Source organism: Chrysochloris asiatica, unplaced genomic scaffold (genome assembly GCF_000296735.1).
Source record: "Chrysochloris asiatica unplaced genomic scaffold, ChrAsi1.0 scaffold00054, whole genome shotgun sequence".
In the NCBI taxonomy this organism is placed as follows: domain Eukaryota; kingdom Metazoa; phylum Chordata; class Mammalia; order Afrosoricida; family Chrysochloridae; genus Chrysochloris; species Chrysochloris asiatica.
This window is the reverse complement of record NW_006408572.1, coordinates 7,947,201-7,969,942: the sequence shown is the minus strand read 5'-3', so window position 1 is coordinate 7,969,942 and position 22,742 is coordinate 7,947,201. Positions and strand designations below refer to the sequence as shown.

Here is a 22,742-nt window from a genome sequence, read left to right as displayed (position 1 = left end):
AATATTTCAAGTACCATGGGCTGCCAAAAGAACCAACAGATAAGTGTTGGAAAAAGTGCAGCCAGAGTCCTCCTTGGAAGCCAGGATGGCCAAACTTCGTCTCTTATACTTCGGACATATTGTCAGAAGGGACCAGTCGCTGGAGACGTATATCATGTTTGGTAAGGTGGAAGGTCAGAGAAAAAGAGGAAGACCCCCAGCGAGATGGATTGGCAAAATGGCAACATCAAGGGGCTCAAGTGTGGCAACAATAGTGAGGTTGGCCCAGGATCGGGCAGTGTTTCATTCTGTTGTGCATAGGGTCGCATGAATTGGTACTGACTCGATGGCACCTAACAAAAACAACATGAGTCGGAACCAACTGGATGGCACTGAACAACTTGCTTCCAGAGAGCAAGGTTGCATCATCTGCCTATCTCAGGTTGGTAATGAATGGGCCTTTAGTGGGGTGTTTGGAGTTAATGCGCTTGATTGCAAAGTCGTTTTGAATCGCCACGTTGGCGATTCAAGCTCACCAGTTGCTCCTCGGAAATCCTATACAGACATGTCGCTATGTTTCGGAACCGATTCGACGGCACTAAGCAGCAACAACAACAGGGCAGAGAACTGCCCATAGTGTTTCCTAGGCTGAAACTCTTACAGAAATAGATCGCCAGGTCTTACTTCCAAGAGTAGCGAGTGGGTCTGATCGTAGATCTTTTGGTTAGCAGTCCAGCGCTTATCCACTGCAGCATCAGGACTCCTCCTGGTATATTATTGTTGTCAGCTGCCGCGGAGTTGATTCCCACTTACAGACCCTATGTACGATAATGCTGTCCAAGAGAAAAGATAACATAACATGGTTAGTTCTGATCCAGAGACTCTCAAGTCTATCTTGAGGGCCCTTTGAACTACAATTCCCGTCAGGTAGATCGGCACTGTAAGGACGCCTAGGAAACGTAATCCCTTTACGATTGTTTTTTCCATCTGCCACACTGCCATCAAGTGCTTACAGTCGCAAAAGAACTAGCCCCTTTATTTCTTTTTGCCGTCAACCAAGGCTAAGCCTCACCTCCCCCGCCCAGAAAACCTGAGAGTGACAGAGCGCTTTACGACAGTTGCTTTGTGGCAGCACCAGAGAAGGAAGATGGCGGCATCCTTAGTGGCTGCTCGAGGAGCGGGGCCATCACCGGCTTGGGGGCCAGAAGCTCTCACCCCCGATTGGGAAAAGCGGGAAGTCTCCACAGGGGTGAGGAAGGAGTCGGACGTAGTTCAGATGTGCTCAAGGCTCGACGCGATGAAAGAATAAGGCCTGAGTGGATTGGGAGAGTTTGGGAGGTGGAGTCGAGTGGGCTGTGGTGTGCTCGAGGCAGGGGCAAAGTATGTTGGGTTGGAGTCGTTTGGTGGACTTTCGTGGTGGGAAGTGAAGGCTGATTGGATCGTGAGGTTCTGGAATCCTGCGAGGCGAGTGAAGCTCTCGAACTGAAGGCCTGAGTGGGTCTTTGGAGATTTGAGGCGTGGGATTCTGGTACTGTGGGGTGTTAAGGCCGCCGTGACATATGAAAACGGGTCGGCAGTGCACAAGTTTCGTACTCTGAGGTTTGTGTATGTAGGTGAAATGTGGAAAAGCCCTGATGGACTCCCTTCTCTCTTTGCAGACCACCATCATGGCTGTGCAGTTTGACGGGGGCGTGGTTCTGGGCGCTGACTCCAGAACCACCACTGGGTGAGCTCGGAACAGATGTAAAAGGTCCCATCTTTCCTTTCCTGCCCTCCCATTCCTGCCCTGCACAGGCTGCCGTGGGAAGGGAGGTATCACTCGAATGCTTGTCCCTGAGCTCTGATAGGGAATGGGTCAGTACGCCCATAACTATTCTGCCATCCTGCAGGTCCTACATCGCCAATCGAGTGACTGACAAGCTGACCCCTATTCATGACCGAATATTCTGCTGCCGCTCAGGCTCAGCAGCTGATACCCAGGCAGTAGCTGACGCTGTCACTTACCAACTTGGCTTCCACAGGTGCTTGTGGGCCGGGGAGGAACAAATGTCTGAAGGGAGTTGGAGCCTAAGGATGTTTTAAATGACCTGAAGTCCAGATCCTGACACTGTCCTCCTTGTGACCCCCTCACACCCTTTAGCATCGAACTGAATGAGCCTCCACTGGTGCACACGGCAGCCAGCCTTTTCAAAGAGATGTGTTACCGATACCGGGAAGATCTGATGGCAGGAATCATCATTGCAGGCTGGGACCCCCAAGAAGGAGGGCAGGTCAGAATCCTCCAGGATGACAGAGACTGGAACCAGACTTTTGACCTTCTCCCCACCCTAGCCACTTTCTGTTTCTACCTCACTCCTACTATTAACTCTCCAGGGATCAATACCACCATGGACAAGGGAAGGGATGTGTGCCGGGGGAGGATACAACTGGTAACTCTTCTTGCTCTATCTGGCAGGTGTACTCAGTGCCCATGGGGGGTATGATGGTAAGGCAGTCCTTTGCCATTGGAGGCTCTGGGAGCTCCTATATCTATGGCTACGTTGATGCAACCTACCGGGAGGGCATGACCAAAGAAGAGTGTTTGCACTTCACTGCCAATGGTGAGAACTGGGGCTGTGAACTTTAACCCCCGTACTCAAGCCAGGCCAACATTCCTCATTCCTTGTGGTGATCCCAGCAGCAAAGTCAGATTCTGATCCTAACTTTCTCTTTCTATCCACAGCTCTAGCTTTGGCCATGGAGCGGGACGGCTCCAGTGGAGGGGTGATCCGCCTGGCAGCCATTGCAGAATCGGGGGTAGAACGGCAGGTACTTTTGGGAGACCAGATCCCCAAATTCACCATTGCCACTTTACCACCCCCCTGAATCTGGGAGTTCTAGAACATAATAAAAGGCATCACATACTGACCCAAAATCCAATAAACCATATGTGAAAGAGAACCTGTGTGACTTGAGGTTCTTTATTTGACCTAAGTCTGTGTTTGTCAGGTCTACTACTGTTAGTGTAGATAACTACACTGAGCTCCGATAAAGGGCACTGGACTGCAAGGTCAGTTTGAACCACAGAGTCAATGGTTCAAACTCACCAGCTGCTCCTTGGAAACAGTATACAGGGTTGCTATAAGTCAGAACTGATTCGGTGGCGCTGAACAACAACAGATTCCCCACTAAGCTTTTGAATGGGCTGTTTTCAAACTTCTGGCCCCAGACCACCTTCGTTCTCCACACTTCCTTTGCCTTACCATAGCCACATCCTTGTGCTATCATAGTGTGGTTGCTATCAACAAATGATACCCTCACCTCCACCCCTCTCCATTCAAGCCCAAGGTAGAACACAGAATTCTGACTAAGTGTTATGGGCTGGCTCAAAGCCACCATTCGCATGGGGGGCTGCAGGGGCGGGAGGTAATGGTAAGGTAGCCTTCAGCCCCTTGGATGGAAGGCTGAGAGTAGACTTTAGCTCCTCTAAGGCTGTCCCCACTCTAGCCAGGAATCTAAAGGGGCTCAGTGGGGCTCCATGGCCATGACTAACATTCTCAGTCTTCCCCCAGTCTCCTCCAGTGTATGAATCAAGGAACTGTGCAAAGTGATTTGAGAAGCTTGCTCTAGAATGAAATTGCCCTGGAAGTGTGAGGAAGAGAGGTCCTGGGCTAAGTAAAACAAAAATAGAGACCATGTATTTCTTAAAATAAAACTAGATTTTCTTGCGCAAATTCCCAGGTCTCCCTTTATCAAGGCATCGTCTTTGATTGCTCTTAACACTCCATATTCAGTCTCACAGTAAGTCCTGAGAACTCTCTAAAAGAAAAGCACATCTGAACAGTTAGCTGCTGTGGGTTGACACTTGCTCCTGGAACTGTGCTACATAGGGTTTTTAATAACTAATTTTTTCCAAAAGTAGATCTTGGGACTTTTTTCCAACCTTTTGATTAGAAGCTGAGTACATTCATTGTTTGCACCACCCAGAATCTAACTTTCACCATCTCTACACCACTTCCTGATCATCTCTAACTTGGATGATGAAAAACCAAGAAACCAAACCCAGTGACACTGAATTGATTCTGACTCATAGCAAGTCACAGATCTACCCCATGGGCTTTCCAGGGTTCGAAATCTTTACCAAAGCAGACGACCACATCTTTATCCTGCTGAGCTGCTAGTGGGTTTGAAACACCAACCTTTTGGTTAGACCTAGCACTTTAATCTGCTTCACCAGGGTTAATCTCGTTACCCTGTTTAATTTTCTTTACCCAGCAGCACATGTTGCTCTCTTATATCATGCTTATTTGTTCTCTTGTTTATTGTCTACCTCCCCAAAAAGACTTCACAAGAAGTCTTTTTGCTTGGTTTACTGGTATACCCCCATTGCCTGGCAGGGAGTAGACACTGATACTGAACATGCTTCCTAGCCCTGTTGGCTGCCCTGCCCAGCCTCCAGCCTCCCCCAACCATTCTCACCACACCCAACTCTGAAGCTGGGTTTTCGTAAACTCTTCCTTCCTGCTAACCACATTTGGGCTCTGCATTAGATCACTGCCTCATACTCACTCACCTGCCTCCCTTATGCTACATTTCCCACCTCAGCCTCGTAACCCAAGCCCCCATCTACTCCCTGCTCTTCGACACATGCACACACACACACACTTGGCAACTCTGAACAGATTTAGTAAGGTCATGAGGGGTGGGGGTTCCTAGACCCACTGGGGTAGCAGAGGAATGGGGAGAAGGAAAGTTGCCAAGATCTAGAGGTTCAGTCCTTGGCTGTCCCCTTCAAATGGTGGAGTCATTGGCGGAGGCCACGTCATGCAACTGGTGGCGGAAGGAGAGTCTGGCTTTTCTGCTGAAGTAGGCACCAGCAGTCTCTGGGGCGGGTATCCCTCCATCAGCCACAATGGAGGCTGCAGGTGTGCTGGGATCTGAAGAGACAGCTGGGTCCAGGCCTAAAAAGGAGATTGGAGAAGGAAGAAGGGAGTTGTGAGGGTTCATCTGCTGTCCCTCCAAGCTCACCCAAGAGTAAGGCTAGAGAAGATGCTTGAGGTCAGGGGTTGAAGAGGTTGGTGGCAGCAGCAGGAATAAAAAGGGGATGTTGAAAAAGAAGGGCCTGCTTTGTGGGCTCAGAAGGGCCACAGGCTTGGTGTAATGCTTTCTTGAAAATCTTAATAATTTGCAATAAGGGGCTCTGACTTCATTTTGTATTGGGCTCTGCAAATTAGTCTTACTGGGGAGTGAAAGATCCACCCACACCCGAGAAGATAGATATCCTTTTTCTCTTGCCTGACTTGGACATCTATCTTTCTAGCCAATGTATTTGTCTGACCATCTGTCTGCTAGGTAGGTTCCCCCACCCCCCACTCTCTCCTCTGGCTCTCCTCATACCTGCTCTTCTATCAGTCCGCTGTTTCCGGCACCCACACCATAGGAAACACCATGCTCCCTTCAGACCCATCTCAACAATGGAGGCGACTGCGATGTTGAGAATGACCAGGAGGGCCCTGGGTGAGGGGTGTGGTTTCCAGGCCCCCCCATCATGGGTAAACTACCACTTAGCTTCAGACCTGCCTGGTGATTACAGGCGCCAGGGGACAGAAATGGGAGAGGACGGAGGAGAGGGTGGAGAATACCCCCATTCCAACAGTTGTCTTTTACACCCTCCTGATGGGGTTCTCTCTGATCCCCTTGGAAAAGCAGAAGGACATTGAGAGGTATGGTAGAGACAAACCACAGAGAGGTGCTGTGGTGGAAGAGGTAGTACAATAATTCTAGACACTTGGTGCTAGGCAGGACATCACTAGGGACTCGTTTGTATTTTACAGTGACAATTTGGAGTATCCAGGATTCAAGATTTTAGTCTTTCCCTTTCTCTCTCTTTTAGGATAACTCAAAATATTTTACTAGCCAGGGAAATATTATATTTTCATCAAAAGTTCTGGTAGCTCTTGTCCCCTTTTATAAAGGTAGGTGGTATTGTTAAGTACTGTCCAGTCAGTTTTGACTTACAGTGACCCTGTATAGGGCTTCCAAGGAGCAGCTGGTGTGTTTGAACCACCAATCTTATGGTAAGCATTCCAATGCTGTTCCTACAGCACCACCCCAGGACTCCTTTATGAAGAAAGTTGTACCTAATTGACTTAATTATGCAGTGCCAGGCAGATGCTAGGGATTTCCATAGGTTATCTCTGTTAATCATGTAAGGATCTTTTGAGGTCAGTGTTATTACTGCTCAGATTTTACAGATGAAGAAACAAAGGCTCTGAGAGATTAGCTCATTTGTTCAAGGCCACACAGGCATTTATCAGCAAAGTAGGAGCCCTACCCAGGCCAGCCTGACCCCACAGTCCACTCGGTTAACCACCACATGGAGTTTCCCAAACAGCATGTCCTTGGCAGGCAATGATCCTCTCAGCCAGGCTGAGATCCTGAGTGGAAATTCCAGAGCATCCTGTCCAGGAATGCTAAATGCTCTCATATAAGCTGTACAAATACTTTGTCATCATTCTCTAAGGGCTTCATGATGTAGAAAAGGGGAGGAACTGCCTATTCCATTGTACCTGCCTAATTTAGTCAGAAATCTATTGCCTTTTTTCTTTTAATTAACTATTGAAGTAAGAATTTATATGCCTTTTTTCTTTTAATTAACTATTGAAGTAAGAATTTATATGTAACTTAATGCATACATATTATGTGTATGGTTCCATGACAAGTTATAAAATAAACAAACCAAACAGTTGCTGTGATGTTGATACCAACCCATGGTTACCCTATGTGTATCAGAGAAGAACTGTGTCCAGTAGCGTTTTCAATGGCTTTATTCCAAGGAATTTCTGGGTGGATTTGAATCTTCATCCTTTCAGTTAGCAGTCAAGTGGGTTACGTTGTTGTACCACCCATGGATTCTGTGTGCCCCTTTATAGTCAGTCATTTCCCCAGCTCCAATACCATGTACCTACGGATCAGATCCACATCATCACCATAGATTAGTTTGCCTATTTTAGAATTTCATATCAATGGAATCATATTGTATTACTCCTTTATGTCTGACTTCTTTGGGTATAATATTTTTGAAATTCATTCATGCGGTTGCATGTATTAAAATCCATTTGTGTGTGTTTTTTATTACATCTCTATTTAAATATAATTTGCATTACATAAAAGTCACTGTTTAAAAATGTACTTGGTATACATTAGTATATTCACACAGAGTTGTACAAGTATCATCACTAATTTTATCATATTTTCATCCCTCCTAAAAGAATCCCCATGCCCCTTAGCAACCATCCCCCTTTCATTCCTCCCTCCTCCCAGCCCCTGAGAACCAGTAATCTATTTCTGCCTTCTGGACATTTCATATAAATGGATCATATAATATGTAGCCTTTTGTGTCTGTCTTCTTTCATGGTAACATAATGTTTACAAGGTTCACTCATTCACTGCAGTTCTTTTTAATGGCTAAATAATATCCCATTATATGCTAGAAGGAGCACTAGTTATTAATCATCAGAGAAATGCAAATAAAATCATATAAATGCTGAACTGGGAACCACAAAGTCAGAGGTTAGAGCCCACCAGCTTCTCCAAGGAAGAAAGATGAGGTGTATCTACTCTAGCAAAGATGTGCACAGCCTATCGCTTTGTAGCTATAAAAATGGCTAAATAATCTGAAAAAGGGGTCCTGGTATAGCCCTGCAGGTTAATGCACTGGACTGCAAGGTCAGTTTGAATCAAAAAGTCGGTGGTTCAAGCTTATCAGCAGCTCCTAGAAACCCTTTACAGGGTTGCTATGAGTCAGAACCAACTTGATGGCACTTATTAACAACAATGTGGAGAAGGCTGACATTATCAAGTCTTGGTGATCCTGGGAAACTATCATATACTAATTTATTTAAGAAAAATAAAAGTAATATAGAACAACCATTTTGGAAAACAGTTTGGCAGCTTCTTACAAAGTTAAGCATACATTTACTATATGACCTAGCAACTCCATTCCTAGCTATTTACTTACCCAAGAGAAACAAAAACATATCTACACAAGGAGATGTACAGGAATATACATGAGAGCTTTATTCAAAATAGCCAGAAACCCAAATGTCCATCAAAAGGATAAAGAAATCTGTTTCTCATAGATATGGAAATTTCTTGTCTTTTTGTTGTTGTTAAACAGAAGGAAACCTCACAATCATTGCTACATCTGAGCCCATCGCTGCTGCCACTGTGCCAATCTATCTCGTTGGGAGGTCTTCCTCTTTTTCTCTGACCCTCCACTTTCCCAAATGATATTCTTCTCCAGTGACTGGTTCCTCCTAAAAATATGCGTGAGGTATGAGAGAGAAGTCTGGCCATCCTGGCTGTACTTTTTCCAACACAGATGTTTGTTCTTTTGGCAGTCCGTGGTGCTCTCATTATTCTTCTCCAACACCATAACTCAAATGCATCAATTCTTCTACCGTCTTCCTCATTCACTGTCCAACTTTTGCAAGCTTATGAAGTTATTGAAAATACCATGGTTTGGATCAGGCGCACCTTAGTCCTCAAACTGACATCTCCTCTTTTAGGGCATGAGAATTTTCTTGTCTCCCCTAAGTTGTAAGTTCCAGGAGAGCATATTCCATAACTGTCTAATTCACTCCTACCTGATTGTGTCCGGCATGGTGCAAGTGTGCAATAAATGTTTGGTGCATTAATAAGTGCAAATGTGCATACCTTAATTCATTTACAGCTACCATAGCTCCAGTATTTTATTCCTTCCATTTGCAAACGCTGGCTGGGCAAGGTCCGATATAATTCATAGCGGGTCTGCCAGTGGAACAAGTAGGTCCCTGTCAAGGATGCGCGTCTGCTAGGACGTATGGAGAGGGGCCGGGGGCCTGGCGCCGAGGAAGCCCGAGGGAAGAAATGTGCGCAGAGCCGTGCGCCCACTGCAAGACAGACGCACAGCCAGCTGGCCGCGCGGTCCTCACGACAGAGGCGGCCCCAGGCCAAGGCTGCGCTGGGCAGGGAAGGCAGAGGGCGGCGGGGGCGGGACAGGACAGACGCGAATCCCGCGGAGGTGAGGCGGGGGGGCCGACCCGCCCCCGAGGGCAGGCCCTGAGCCCCGGCCCCGCCCCGACCCGCTGGGGTGTGGGCTCCGGCGCCGGCTCCGCTGAACTCCTTCTGCTCGGAACCCGCTCCAGCGTTGGCTCCGGCAGCCGGGGCGAGGGCCGGAGAGGGGCGGCGCGGGGGCCTGGGGCCCGGAAATCGGGCGGGAACGGGATGGGCTCGGGCTGCCGGGCCTCCAGACTCAGCCGAACTCTCAGATTTCGGGTTTTCGCTCCCTAAACCCGAGCGCATAACTTCCTCATTCCCGCCTGGACCCTGTCTCGCTGCCGACTTGGCACCTCGAGCCCCTCCTGCCCCGGCTTCTGCCCTGTCCCAGTTCGGGAGCACCCAGGTCTGGTTCGTTGCCTCTCAGCGTCCTGGTTATAGAGTGGGGTGGTGGTGGTAGCAGGGCTGAGTGATTTAGGATGAGAGACTGCGGTATGGGATGGAATAGTAAGGGAGGTTCTGCTGGGCGTTGCTGATCGATCGAGCCATAATCAGAGAGAGTTTGGGGTTCAGCGGGAGCCAGGTGGATGGGGAAGAGAAGATCGGTGATAGATGGTGGTCATGTGGTTTGGGTTGGGGGCAGGGTTCTTAGGTGAGGGCCACTCCCTAAGGCCTTCCCATACTTGTAGAATGATGGCGACCCCAGAGAGCCTGTTCGCCCCTGGGGGTGACCTGGATTCAAGTCAGCTACAGATGGAATCTGATGAAGTGGATACTCTGAGGGAGGGAGAGGACCCAGGTATGTGGAGTACAGCCCTCAGGAGGGGAGAAGGAGAGGACTGGGGTCTCCTGGATCTGCACTCCCCTCACATTTTCTTCCTCCCAGCTGACCGGATGCACCCCTTTCTGGCCATCTATAACCTTCAGCCTCTGAAAATGCACCCTATAGTGTTTGCCCCTGGAGTCCCCATCACAGCCCAGGTGGTGGGCACGGAAAGATACACCAGTGGATCCAAGGTGATTGGGTTGGCACCAGGAGGCGGATAACGGGAGAGCTGGCAGAGTGGAGGGCTAAAACGCAACTGAGGAACATTGATTCAGTTCCTTGCCACCCTCAGGTGGGAACCTGCACCCTGTATTCTGTCCGCTTGACTCATGGTGACTTTACCTGGACCACCAAGAAGAAGTTCCGCCATTTCCAGGAGCTGCACCGGGACCTCTTGAGACACAAAGTTCTGATGAGTCTGCTCCCCTTGGCTCGGTAACCAAACCAAACTCGCTGCTTCCTAGTCGAGTTGAGTCAGACTTACAGTGACCCCCATAGAACAGTGTAGTACTATACTACCCTCTAGGGTTTCTGAGGTGGCCAGTCTTTACAGAAACAGTCCACCTTATCTTTCAACCACAGAGAGGCTGGTGGGTTTGAACAGTTGACCTTACCATTAGCAGCCCAACGCTTAACCCACGTTGCCACTAGGGCCCCTTCTGGCTTGGTGAGGGGAAGAAAACTGCTTACTATGCAAGGCGGGGACCCTTCACTGCATGGAAACATGAGTTTCCCACCCCCACCATTTCTGTCTGCCTCTCTTACCCAATACCACAATCTTTCCTCCCCAGGACTCTGGCCACTGGGCCCCCTCCCCCGACCCTGGTTACCAGGAAACCTTCAACGCCCCACTTTCCCTTCCATGGTTTGGTGCCAATGTCTGAGCCAGGCTCAAAGCCCAAAATACCCTTGGCAGTCTCCTCTCTTTTCTCCATTCTCAGGGTAGGGGGCCTCCCTCCCGCCAGTCTCTAGGCTTCCTGCCCTCACATAACACCATAACACGTCGCTTCAGTGCTTCCAAGGCCCAGCCTCCAGCTCTTACCTGACGTCCTGTACCCTTCTACAGCTTTGCTGTTGCCTATGCTCCAGCTCGGGAGGCAGCCAACAGAGAAATTCCCTCTCTACCCCGAGCTGGTCCTGAGGGCTCCACCAGACACGCAGCCAGCAAACAGGTGAGATCTGATATCTGGTCCTCTGGGAAGGGGTCTGGTGTGCAAATGGCTCTGGTTTCATTGGTTTCTCTCTCTTCTCTTCATCTTCAGAAATACCTAGAGAATTATCTTAACCGCCTCTTGGCCATGTCTTTCTACCGCAACTATCACGCCATGGTAATGACCTGGAATGGGATGCCTGGGTCCATTTGAGGTGGAGTAGGACATTAGACTCCAAGGGAGCTGAGGAGCACATTTAATGGCATCTGAGGGACTGAAAGCCAGATTCTCTCCTCTGAACCGTGTCTTCTGTCTGCAGATGGAGTTCTTGGAAGTCAGTCAGCTGTCCTTTATCCCAGACCTTGGCTCCAAAGGACTGTGAGTGTCAGACCCCCTTGACCCAGCCATCTGCAAAATCTCTCCCTGCCTTGAGAATAGTGAAAAACCAAATCCACTGCCATCAAGTCAATTCTGACTCAGTGACCCTTTAAGACAGGGTAATGCTGCTCCTTTGGGTTTGTGAGACGAAATCTTTATGGGAGCAGACAGGCTCTTCTTTCTCCCAAGGATCGACTAGTGGCCTTGAGCCTTGAGGTTACCAACCCAATGCTTAACTCACCGTGCCACCCGAGCTTCTAGGGAAAGGAGTGTAGCATGGGCTGGAAGGTCGAAATTACTCATCTGGTATCTCTTCTTGCTTTTCCAAACAGGGAGGGAATAATTCGGAAGCGTTCAGGGGGTCACCGGGTACCTGGCTTCACCTGCTGTGGCCGAGACCAAGTTTGTTATCGCTGGTCTAAGAGGTGAGGGCTGGGCTGAGCAGGTGGGCAGTGGATAGGGCTGAGAAGACAATTCGAGAGCAGGGAGGAACGGATGGAGCCCTTCCGCTCCAGGTGGCTGGTGGTGAAGGACTCCTTCCTGTTGTACATGTGCCTCGAGACCGGCGTCATCTCATTTGTCCAGCTCTTCGACCCTGGCTTTGAGGTGCAGGTGGGGAAAAAGAGCACAGAGACACGGTATGGGGTCCGCATCGATACCTCCCACAGGTAAGGCCTTTCTGGTGTGGAGAGGGACCTGGTGAGTTAGATAGAGCCAGAGCTAGAACCCTGAAGGTTGCTGAGTGGAACAGACCAGGGAAGAGAGGAATGTGTTTTTTCCAAGGAGCTGTTTCAGCCAGATGCTTGGGATTGCTCTCAGAGTCCAGGCCCAGAGAAAAGGGTTTGAATATTAGCCTGGGAAAAGTACTGATAAAGACACAAAGGAATTCTATTAATTCAAAAAACCTAGGTGTCTGGCATAATACTAGGTGCTGGATATCCAACTATGAACAAGACAGAACCAAGGGGGCCTCAAAAAGTTCATGGAAAAACTCCATTATCTTTTAATTCTCTTTCCCAGGAACTTTTTGAAGCCTCCTAGTATATGCCCTGCCCCTACAGAGTTGTGAGTTAAGGACTAAGAGAGGAAGTGAGAAAGAAATGCAGGTCAAAGTGGGGTGGTCTCTGGGCAAGGCCAGAGGTATGGAGGTGGAGGGTCTGGGGTCCATCTCTTTGTTCCTATCCAGGTCCCTGATTCTCAAGTGCAGCAGCTATCGGCAGGCACGGTGGTGGGGCCAGGAGATCACTGAGCTGGCTCAGGGCCCAGGCAGAGACTTCCTACAGCTCCACCGGCACAGCAGCTATGCCCCACCCCGGCCTGGGACCCTGGCCCGGTGGTGAGACCCTGATGTCCCTTCTAAACATGTCTGGGGACTTCTTGAAGCCCTTGGTGTCTTTGACTTCTTGACCCTCCCTTTTATTTTTATGACCCCTTCTGATCTCACTGAACCCTCTTTGACTTCTGTAGTCTCCCTGACCCTTTTAAAAAAAGTTTTTATTGTGAATTGAGTGATAGTGTACATGGGGGAACATCAGTTTTACATTCGTCCTATCGTATTTGTTTCATTGCAATGATTACAATCCCCTGCATGCTTCATCATTCAACAGTTTTTGCTTCTGTTCCCTCTGTTTTTTTTTTTTTTTTGGATGTGCCCCAAAACACTGGAATATACAATCATTCAAACAGCCAAAGGGCACACCCTGCAAGCCTGCCCCCCGGCCGCCAGCACACAGCCCCTCCCCAACCATGGGTCTAGAGTCTTTGCTACTCCTTCTCTCCATGTCGTCATCTCTGTCTCCATCTCTGGCTTCTCTGGGCAGGGTCCTACACTCTGTTCCCACACTTCTCCCTTGATAGTCCCAGGGTCCTCCGCTCTGTCCCTGACCCCTTTTTAACCATGCTGATCACTTTGATCTGATCTTTCTGTTCTTAACCCCTTTGACCTTCAAACTCTTCTCACTCCTGACCTCTTTGACCTCCTCTGACCTTTTTAAACCTCCATCCCCTACACTAACTCTATGCTATCCTCAAATCTCTCTGATTTACTCATTTAATAAACATTTTCTAAGACCTACTATGTGCCAGAAGTCCTAGTGTGGGTTAATGCGCTGGACCACAAGGTCAGTTTGAGCTGCAATGTTGGTGGTTCAAATCCACCAGCCGCTCCTTGGAAACCCTACACAGGGTCGCTATGAGTCGGAACCAACTGGACGGCACTTAACAACAACAACAATGTGCCAAGTTGGGAAGAAGAAACAGACTTCTCTAGTTTCATCTCCAGTTCGGTGGTGAATCCTGTCACTAAAGAGTGTGAGCTTACCATACTAGCCATAGATCCAGAGAAATGAGCACAAAGGAGGAGAGACTGTCCCACCACAGGGATGTCAGGACCAACTTCTAAACCCCCAAGGTTAGCCTTAACCAGATAAAGAAAATGGAGTCGGGGGCCCAGGGAGAGGGGACAGGAATAGTCTGGTATGTCTGGAAACCACAAGGACAGATTATTGTTAGAGTGTGAGGAGGAGTGGTCAGAAAAGAGTCTGATCATCATCATGCACGACGTCATGTGCTAGGCTGAGCGAGTTCAAGTGTATCATAGATAGAGGGGAATCATAGGAATTTTTTGTTGGAGATGGTTTTGAGATTTTTAAAAATTAAACATAAGAGCTAATAAGGACACCTGGTATGGCACTGTAACATCAGCAGTAGATTGTGAATCACAGGGTCAGCAGTTCAAACTCACTAGCTGCTCCTTGGAAACCCATGATGGTGGTAGTGTGCCGTGGAGTAGGTTCCTACTCTTAGCGATCTTATATAGGGTTTCTGAGGCTATAAATCTTTACGGGAGCAGAAAACCTCCCACAGAACGGCTGGTCATTTTGAACTGCTGACCCTGAAGTTAGCAGCCCGGCTTGTAGCCACTACACTACCAGAGCTCCTTTCGGAAACCCTATACAAGGTCCCTATGAATTGGAACCGACTCAGTGACACTTAACAACATCAACAACAAAGAACTAATAATAACTAATAACCATGTGGAGTCCAGGTGTGGCGCTGTAGGAGTAACACTGGATTGCTAACCACAAGGTCAGTGGTTCAAACCCACCAGCCTCTCCTCAAAAATTCCATATAGGGTCACTATGAGTCAGCACCAACTTGAGGACACTTAACAACAGCAACGTATGTAGTACTTACTATGTGCCAGTAACTGTTCAAAGTGTTTTACTTATATTGAACCATTCAATCCTCACAACAACTATATAAGGCAGCTAATCTCCATTTTACAGATGAGGAAATTTGAGATAAGCAGAGGGTAAGAATCTTGCCCATCACATGAACAAAATTCAAATCCAGGCAGTCTGGGCATAGACCTTGTTCTTAATTACTATGCTAGATTGTTGGTTTAAAAGTCAGACAATATGGAAACACATTAAGTGAAAATAAATAAATAAATTTCTCATCTATCGGACAATCCTTTACCCTAACTCCTATCCAACAATCCTTCTCAACATTCCTACTTCTCTTCCCAAAGGCAATCCTGGCAACAGTACGATTTGTGTCTTTCCACCCTTTTCTGCCTGTTTTCCTATGTGCATGCATGTATTTATACATTGTTTGATCATAAGTGAGTTAGCTTTTCTGTGACTTATTTTTTCTCTTAATGTTTTAGAGAGTAGATATTTATCTCCACTTTTTTTTTTGCTCATATGAAAGTGCTGTGATGAACACAATCTTTGTCTGAGTATTTTATAGGAGATAAGATGCCCTGGTGGTGAGTGGGATATGCCATGGGCTGCTGCTAACTGCAAGGTCAGCAGTTCAAATCCATCAGCTGCTCCTTGGGAGAAAATTTAAAGGTTTGAAATTAACCGGTGGCTTTGTGGGAGTACTTCTGTAAAAATCACAGACTGAAAAACCCTATGGGGCAGTTCTACTCTGTTGTCAAAACCAAAAAATCCAACTGATGGCCGTCAAGTCAAGTGACCTTATGGGACAGATTAGAACTGTCCCAGTAGAGGTTCCAAGGCTGTAAATCCTTCTCCTGTGGAGAAGCTGGTGAGTTTGAATGGCTGACCTTTCAGTTAGCAGCCACTTAACCACTATGCCACCAGGGGTTCCTACTTTGTCACATGGGATCACTCTGAGTAAAAAATCAATTTGACACACCTAACAACAGCATTCTTAGAGATAGAACTAGTGTGTCAAAGAGTACATGCATTTAATATTTTGATTGCCACTGTTGTTGGGAAGTACGTGTAGGCGTTTCCGACTCATAGCGACCCTAACTAGGGTTTCTAAGACTGTAAATCTTTGCGTGATCAGAAAGTCTTATCTTTCTCCCACAAAGCAGCTGATGGGCTCAAATTACTGACCTTGTTGTTCAGTTATGTGCTCAGTCCTGTGCTTATTCTACTGAGCTACCACACTTCTGATATTTTGATAGATACTGCCAAATTGTCCTCTAGAAAGACTATTTATAACCAGCGTATAATTGCATGGTCTGTGACAATACCCAGTTTCTCATGTGTTAATATTTCATGCTACTGGTCATTTAAATTTTTTGCCAATCTATTGGGAAAAAAATTCATTTTCATTTTCATTTCCTTGTTTACTAGTGAAACGGAACATCTTTCCCTCCAATTAGCCATTTTCATTTTCTTTGTGAACTGCCATTTCTAATTTTTTGCTCACTTTTCCGTTGATTTATATGTCTTTGTCTTACTGATTTGATAGAGCTTTTTGTATGATGTGTTCTATAAATTTGATTTTTATTTGGCCCATGTTGGCAAATCCATCCCACTCTGAAAAATCTGATACCATCCGACCTCTGTGATCACTCTTGATCCCTGGACCCTGCTGTCACCTCTGACCCATGACTGTCCTCGGTCTTTACTCTCCAGAGCTTTCTGACTTCTGACTCCTCTGACCTCCTTGGCTTGGCCTCCCCCCAGGTTTGTGAATGGGGCAGGGTACTTTGCGGCTGTGGCAGATGCCATCCTGCGAGCAAGGGAGGAGATTTTCATCACAGATTGGTGGTGAGTGGGAGAAAGGTCCAAGCAAGAAGGGGTGGGTAGGGAAGTTCAGCTTGCTGTCCAGAGGAAGGAGAAGGAGGGGCTAGTTGTCTGGGGTTTTAGGCTACCCCTCACTTCCTGTCCTGATTCCTAGGTTGAGTCCTGAGATTTACCTGAAGCGTCCGGCTCATTCAGATGACTGGAGGCTGGATATTATGCTCAAGAAGAAGGCGGTGAGGAGAGTGGCCAGGCTGGGGGAATGTGTGGCCGGGGCTTATGAGTGGATTTGTTAGAAGGGAGAAGGTAGGGAATCCGAGACTTCAAGGAAAGGAAGTGTGCCATTCCTGACTTAGTGTCTGAGAAATATTACTCTTCCTGGTCCCATTTTCCCTGGTATGAATGGGCAAGTCCCTCTTAATGCTCTCTTTACCTGGTATAGACATCTCTCCCAGTACCTGTAACTCTTTACTGTGTTACTTAGGGACTGTATATGCCTAGCTCTCCCACTAGGCTTCTTGAGTGGAAACACTGGCTGATTGTAATCATTAGTTCCAATACATGGCCCAGTGTCCGCTCTTTAGGGAGCGTCCATGGACATAGATGGATGGAAGGGAGAATTTATATGTCTTTGATGATGATGATAGAGGGTGGGTGAATGAGTGGATGGACAGATGATGAAAAAGGAGATCAGTGGAAGGAGATAGGTTGGAAAGGTGGCTAGATAGGACAGTGGATGGATAGATGGATGAATGACAGAGTGGGTGGGTAGATGGGAAGATGGATGGATGGGTAAGGATAGGTAGGTATGTGAACGGATACTAGGATAGATGGGTGTATGAGCAGAGGGATGAGTGGGAGAGCAGATGATGCTCAATGTAAGGTTGTTGCAAGCCTCCCCACAGAGTAAAAGTGGCAGAGCATTCTAAGATCTCCAGGCAGTATGAAAGGACACACAGGAAACCTGAGCATGGGGAAGGGCTTTGGGAAGGTGGAAGGGAGCCATTCTGGAAGAGGCATTAGGATCTGATTCCCCTATTCATCGCAGGAGGAGGGTGTCCGTGTGTCTGTTCTGCTGTTTAAGGAAGTGGAGTTGGCCTTGGGTATCAACAGTGGGTACAGCAAGAGGACTCTGATGTTACTGCACCCCAATGTAAAGGTGACGCTCAGGCCTCAGAGGCCCTTCCCACACTCCAGCCATCCTTACCGCACAGCCCCTTCACTTTCTTTCCCTAAGCAACTCATCTTTTCATCTTTCCATTCCCCTTCCCCACACCTTGTCTGTCTTCCTGCACCTAAATCCACCCTCCTAAGCTGCCTCAAACCTGTTCCAGGTGATGCGCCACCCAGACCAAGTGACACTGTGGGCCCATCATGAAAAACTCCTGGTGGTGGACCAAGTAGTGGCCTTCTTGGGGGGGCTGGACCTCGCCTATGGCCGCTGGGATGACTTGCACTACCGTCTGACTGACCTTGGGGATTCCTCTGAATCAGCTGTCTCTCAGGTAATCCCCCAAAGCCTTCCTGAGTGCCTCCAAACTCAACCTAAAATCCACAGCCCTTCCCAACTTCTACCGCCCCCCTACAATCATTTCAGGCCTTTCCAGGGAACTCTAAGAACCTACTCTGAAGAAAGATACTCAGGCCTTTACCATTTCTTCTACCTCTCCCACTCCTGATTCCTCTAGCAATATCAAATGTAACTGAAAGAGGGTTAAGTTCTCTCTGTTTATTCTTCTTCTCTGTCTCGCATGTCTGTCTGTCTACGTTCTTGCAGTCCTCTTGTCTTTTCTTTGGCCCTGGCTCTGTATGGCGCATGATCCTCTCCTTGAACCTAGCTTGGGTGTGTTCCTCCTACAGTCTCCCACCTCGTGCCCAAGTTCTCAAGCCACCCCAGACCTCTCCCACAACCAACACTTCTGGTTGGGCAAGGACTACAGCAATCTTATCACCAAGGACTGGGTACAGCTGGACCGGCCTTTTGAAGGTAAGGGCCCTTCTTTTCTGAAGCTCCCAAGAGTTGGCAGCAGGGGCAGAAATTGGGGCTGGGACCAAGGCTAGGGCAGCCTTCCCTCTGCAAGTATCTTCCTGCCCCAAGTATCTCCAAGGGACCATCCCTGCTCTCTTCTCTGATTCGTCTGGGACCCCTAGATTTCATTGACAGGGAGACCATGCCCCGGATGCCATGGCGGGACGTTGGGGTTGTTGTCCATGGCACCTCCGCTCGGGACCTTGCCCGGCACTTTATCCAGCGTTGGAACTTCACCAAGGTGCTCACTCCCTCTTGGTGTGGCTGGAGGCTGGGAGGGAGACAGGGGCAGTTGACCACCTGTTTCTAACTCTTCCATCCTCTACATCAGACTACCAAGGCCAAGTATAAGACTCCCATGTACCCCTACCTGCTGCCCAAGTCATACAGCACTATAAGCCAGCTCCCGTTCAATCTCCCTGGAATGCAGTGTACTACTGTGCAGGTAAGGTTTCAACTGCCTCTCTATGTCCCCCGTCCCCAATGACCCACCCATTCTTCCCCTCTCCAATTCCTCCTCTCCTGGGTGAGGAATCTCCTTTGCCATATCACTTTTACTTCTTCCCTCAGGTCTTAAGGTCAGTGGACCGTTGGTCAGCGGGAACTTTGGAGAACTCTATCCTCAATGCCTACCTGCACACCATCAGAGAGAGTCAGCACTTCCTCTACATCGAGGTCCGAATCCATGGGTAAAATGAGGGGATGGCCCAGGAGGAGACTTTTGATATTAGTTGAGGACTTAGATAGCTCGAGTTGGAGATGGGGCTGGGACTGGAGGCCAAGCAGAAGACTAGGGCGAGGTCCTGGACCTGAAGTCCAGGGCTGGGGGCAGGGGCTAGGCTGCTGATCTTTATCTTTGGTCCCTGCATCAGAATCAGTTCTTCATTAGCTGCTCAGATGGGCGGACGGTTCTGAACAAGGTGGGCGATGAGATTGTGGACAGAATCCTGAAGGCCCACAAGTAAGGTGGACTGGCAGGAAGGTGGGGACTGTGGGCGTGGCTTAAGCCCAACTAGAGAGGGTGCTCCGGGGACAGGTCACACCTGTGACTCCACCCCTCTCCCCAGACAAGGACAGTGTTTCAGAGTATATGTGCTTTTGCCTCTGCTCCCTGGCTTTGAGGGCGACATCTCCACAGGTGGTGGTAATTCCATCCAAGCCATTCTGCATTTCACTTACAGGTGAGTCCCAAACCAGGCGAGAAGCATTATTCTGCCCTGATTCCTTCCCGTTGGACCTTTGAGGTCCCCCTTTCTCTGGGTATCCCCACCTTCTCCTCTAATTTTTGCCTCCCTTCCACTTTCTTTTCCCTCAGGACCCTGTGTCGCGGGGAGTATTCAATCCTACACCGCCTCAAAGCAGCCAGTGAGTGCTGGGAACTGAGGGTTGACGCTCTGGACTCCTGGTGGGGGGAGAAGGGAAGATTGGAAGCCTAAAGGTCTGGAGGGCAGGCTGAGGGGAAGGGAGACTAGCATTCATGCATGCCTCTGGGTAGCCTTGCACTGCAGAGAGAAGTACATGGGGAGACTTGAGGAAGGTCTTCTGAAGTGAGGAGGTGGGTGGGACGGGGCATCAGCTGCATGAAGAGTACACCTCTCACTTTACACACTGTACACCTCCTCTCTCTTATACACAGTGGGAACAGCGTGGAGGGACTACGTGTCCATCTGCGGGCTTCGCACACATGGGGAGCTGGGTGGGCACCCAGTCTCAGAACTCATTTATATCCACAGCAAGATGCTCATTGCAGACGACCGGACAGTCATCATTGGTTAGTGCTAGAGCTGGGCCTCTGGCCATGAGAAGAGGGGTGAAGGGATGGAGGAGGGTCCAGCCAGGGCACAGTGCTGATGGCTGGAATTATGGAGACTAGCACTGGAGCCCAACTGTGGATGGTGGCCAAAGAAGGCAAGGCATGTTACCTATGGGCCAGTACTCTGGTGAAGGTGCTGGAATAGGGACCCCATGGGCCCCAACAGACCCAGTCTGTACTGCACCCACCCCAGGCTCTGCAAATATCAATGATCGGAGCCTACTGGGAAAGCGGGACAGTGAGCTAGCTGTGCTGATCGAGGACACAGAGATGGAGTCATCGGTCATGGACGGAAAGGAGTATCAGGCGGGCAGGTTTGCCTTGAGTTTACGAAAGCACTGTTTCAGGTATGGCCCCGGATGGAAGTGGGCAGGGGAATCTACCTTTTGAACCAGGTGTGAGGTATGCTTAGAGGTAGTACTGGCTTTCCCAATTGGCAAACTCATTCACTTCAGGATACCAGCAAAGTAGGGACACTAAAAGGGAAAAAATAAATAAATAAAAGAGAGAAAGAATAAAATATTTTAAAACAAGTTTGATATTAAAAAGCAAAATTAAAAAGTAGAGATAAATTAAAACCGTTGGAATCCTTTATACTTATTTTACTATTTAATACTGTATCTATTTTGAATGACCTGAGAGGAACAAGAGTATTTTTGTGGCATGCTAAGGGTCTTCATGGAGTCCTGGTATGGTGCTGTAGAGTAAGCACTCGGCTACAAGGTCAGTTTGAACCTCAAGGTTGGCAGTTCAAACTCACCAACCACTTCCTTGGAAACCCTATACAGGGTCTCTATGAGTCGGAACCGTCTCAACAGCATTTAACAACAATGTTGTTGTCATGTGCCGTGGAGTCGATTCCGACTCATAGAGACCCTGTACGGGGTTTCCAAGGCTGTAAATCTTTACAGGAACAGAAAGCCTCATCTTTCTCCCACGGAACAACTGGTAGTTTCCAACTGCACTAGGGTCTTCATACAGAACCTTTTTCTTCCGTAGCGTGATTCTTGGGGCGGATGCCCAGCCAGACCTGGATCTCCGAGACCCTGTCTGTGAGGACTTCTTCCAGTTGTGGCAGGATACGGCTGAGAAAAATGCCAATATCTATGAGCAGGTGGGGACTTTGGGGGGTGGCTTGGAGAAAATGCATGGCCTATGCTGTTCACAGCTAATCTTAAGAGGGCATGAGGACCTTGGGGGGCATTGTGGTCCAGGGTCAATGTGGCGGGTACTAAGAGATGGTAGAAGAAAGAAGAGTGAGGGATTCTAGACCTGTAAGACTGGGCTCCTGGGAGAATCTCCCTAAGCCTTATTGGCTCCCACTTCTCCCCTCCCCCACAGATCTTCCGATGCCTGCCATCCAATGCCACACGTTCCATGCGGGCACTCCGGGAGTATGTGACTGTGGAGCCTCTGGCCACGGTCAGCCCTCCCTTGGCACGGTCTGAGCTCACCAAAGTCCAGGGCCACCTGGTCCACTTCCCCCTCAAGTTCTTGGAGGATGAGTCTTTGTTGCCGCCACGAGGCAGCAAGGAGGGCATGATACCCATGGAGGTGTGGACATAGCCGAGGCTCCAAGTAGGGGGAGCGGTCAGCTTTGGGCTCCACAGTTTCTGCCTCCTGTCCCTTAACCCTGTGGACCAAGGGCATTGCCCTTTGAGACCTGGGAGAGGCTGGCATCGGAAAAGAGAAGTCACAGACGACCCTCGCTTGGGAAGCAGTTAAGGAGGGTACTCGCAGCTCTGGGCTGGGGAGTCAGGAGAGGGGCCTGGAGAAGAGCATCCTCCCTGCCACACAGTCAAAACCAATGCTACAGAGAAGCAGCACAACTCCTGCCCAGACACCTGGGGTCAAGCCACTTAGGTAGGAGGAGGGGCTCTGCCCTGGGCCTTCTCTCCTCCTCCCCTTGAACTCTCACCTGCCCCAGCTCCTCTCCCAGCCTGTTTCTACCAAGGTGGAGGAAGGTTGGAGCCACTTCTGACTTCAGCATCCCACTGGGGGATTACACTAAACCCCTCCACCAGCCTGCAGACTGACACTAACTTTATATCTGTCCAATGATTGTTTCATAAATAAAAGTGTAGAAAAAAATCCCTGCTTCTTCCTTGGTGAATCCAAGTGCTTGTCTGAGCCACCTTACCCTACCTATGCAGAACATCAGTGTCTTCTCTTCCATTCTCTACAACTTTCCTCTTCTGTCTCCATCTCTGTTTTACCTGCTTGGGACCATGGGAGTTCAGTCACCTGGCTACTCAGAGGAGAAGGTGTTCACTCAGTGATGCCTGGGTAGAAGGAAGGACAAAGCCAGACCGGGGCCCCTGGGGAATTGCACTGACTATGCAGTTGCAGCTGAGGGAGGAGCATTGAGCAGAAAGGTTCCGTCTCTGGTTTCACCAGGAACAGCCCTGGGAGGGGCTGATGGAAGTCCCCATGGGAGTGGTTAAGAATCTACAGGCTTCATTTTTGTCAAGAAGAACTGGGCCCAAATCGTGGATTTGTCACTTGTGGCCTTGTCAAATCATATCAGCTCTCTGGGTTC

The 22,742-nt window shown here is 48.8% G+C and overlaps 2 protein-coding genes across 2 annotated transcripts; both read left to right on the top strand.

The window, feature by feature from the left end:
• The first annotated feature begins 1,081 nt into the window (after nt 1-1,081).
• On the top strand, nt 1,082-2,926 carry PSMB6 (proteasome (prosome, macropain) subunit, beta type, 6). The gene is made up of 6 exons (XM_006863321.1): nt 1,082-1,228; nt 1,638-1,705; nt 1,869-2,000; nt 2,120-2,249; nt 2,435-2,579; nt 2,702-2,926. Exons 1-6 carry the CDS (start codon nt 1,127-1,129, stop codon nt 2,842-2,844), a joined length of 720 nt encoding a protein of 239 aa, XP_006863383.1. The 5' UTR covers nt 1,082-1,126; the 3' UTR covers nt 2,845-2,926.
• Nucleotides 2,927-9,134: 6,208 nt separating this feature from the next.
• PLD2 (phospholipase D2) lies at nt 9,135-21,769 on the top strand. The gene is made up of 25 exons (XM_006863320.1): nt 9,135-9,166; nt 9,687-9,796; nt 9,884-10,014; nt 10,116-10,258; nt 10,890-10,995; nt 11,086-11,151; nt 11,294-11,352; nt 11,685-11,777; nt 11,868-12,020; nt 12,539-12,688; nt 16,305-16,388; nt 16,519-16,597; nt 17,410-17,520; nt 17,696-17,866; nt 18,222-18,348; nt 18,513-18,631; nt 18,722-18,835; nt 18,961-19,065; nt 19,263-19,351; nt 19,458-19,571; nt 19,706-19,755; nt 20,027-20,161; nt 20,397-20,550; nt 21,203-21,317; nt 21,545-21,769. Exons 2-25 carry the CDS (start codon nt 9,688-9,690, stop codon nt 21,767-21,769), a joined length of 2,802 nt encoding a protein of 933 aa, XP_006863382.1. The 5' UTR covers nt 9,135-9,166; nt 9,687.
• The last annotated feature ends 973 nt before the right edge of the window (nt 21,770-22,742 follow it).

Bases quoted from the DNA above. Each gene is read 5' to 3' on its own strand.
- PSMB6 (XM_006863321.1), top strand. From the start codon at position 1,127: ATGGCGGCATCCTTAGTGGCTGCTCGAGGAGCGGGGCCATCACCGGCT. The intron at 2,001-2,119 runs GTGCTTGTGGGC...CACACCCTTTAG, and splicing joins TACCAACTTGGCTTCCACAG to CATCGAACTGAATGAGCCTC. The intron at 2,580-2,701 runs GTGAGAACTGGG...TTCTATCCACAG, and splicing joins TTTGCACTTCACTGCCAATG to CTCTAGCTTTGGCCATGGAG.
- PLD2 (XM_006863320.1), top strand. From the start codon at position 9,688: ATGATGGCGACCCCAGAGAGCCTGTTCGCCCCTGGGGGTGACCTGGAT. The intron at 10,015-10,115 runs GTGATTGGGTTG...TGCCACCCTCAG, and splicing joins GATACACCAGTGGATCCAAG to GTGGGAACCTGCACCCTGTA. The intron at 17,867-18,221 runs GTAATCCCCCAA...TTCCTCCTACAG, and splicing joins CTGAATCAGCTGTCTCTCAG to TCTCCCACCTCGTGCCCAAG.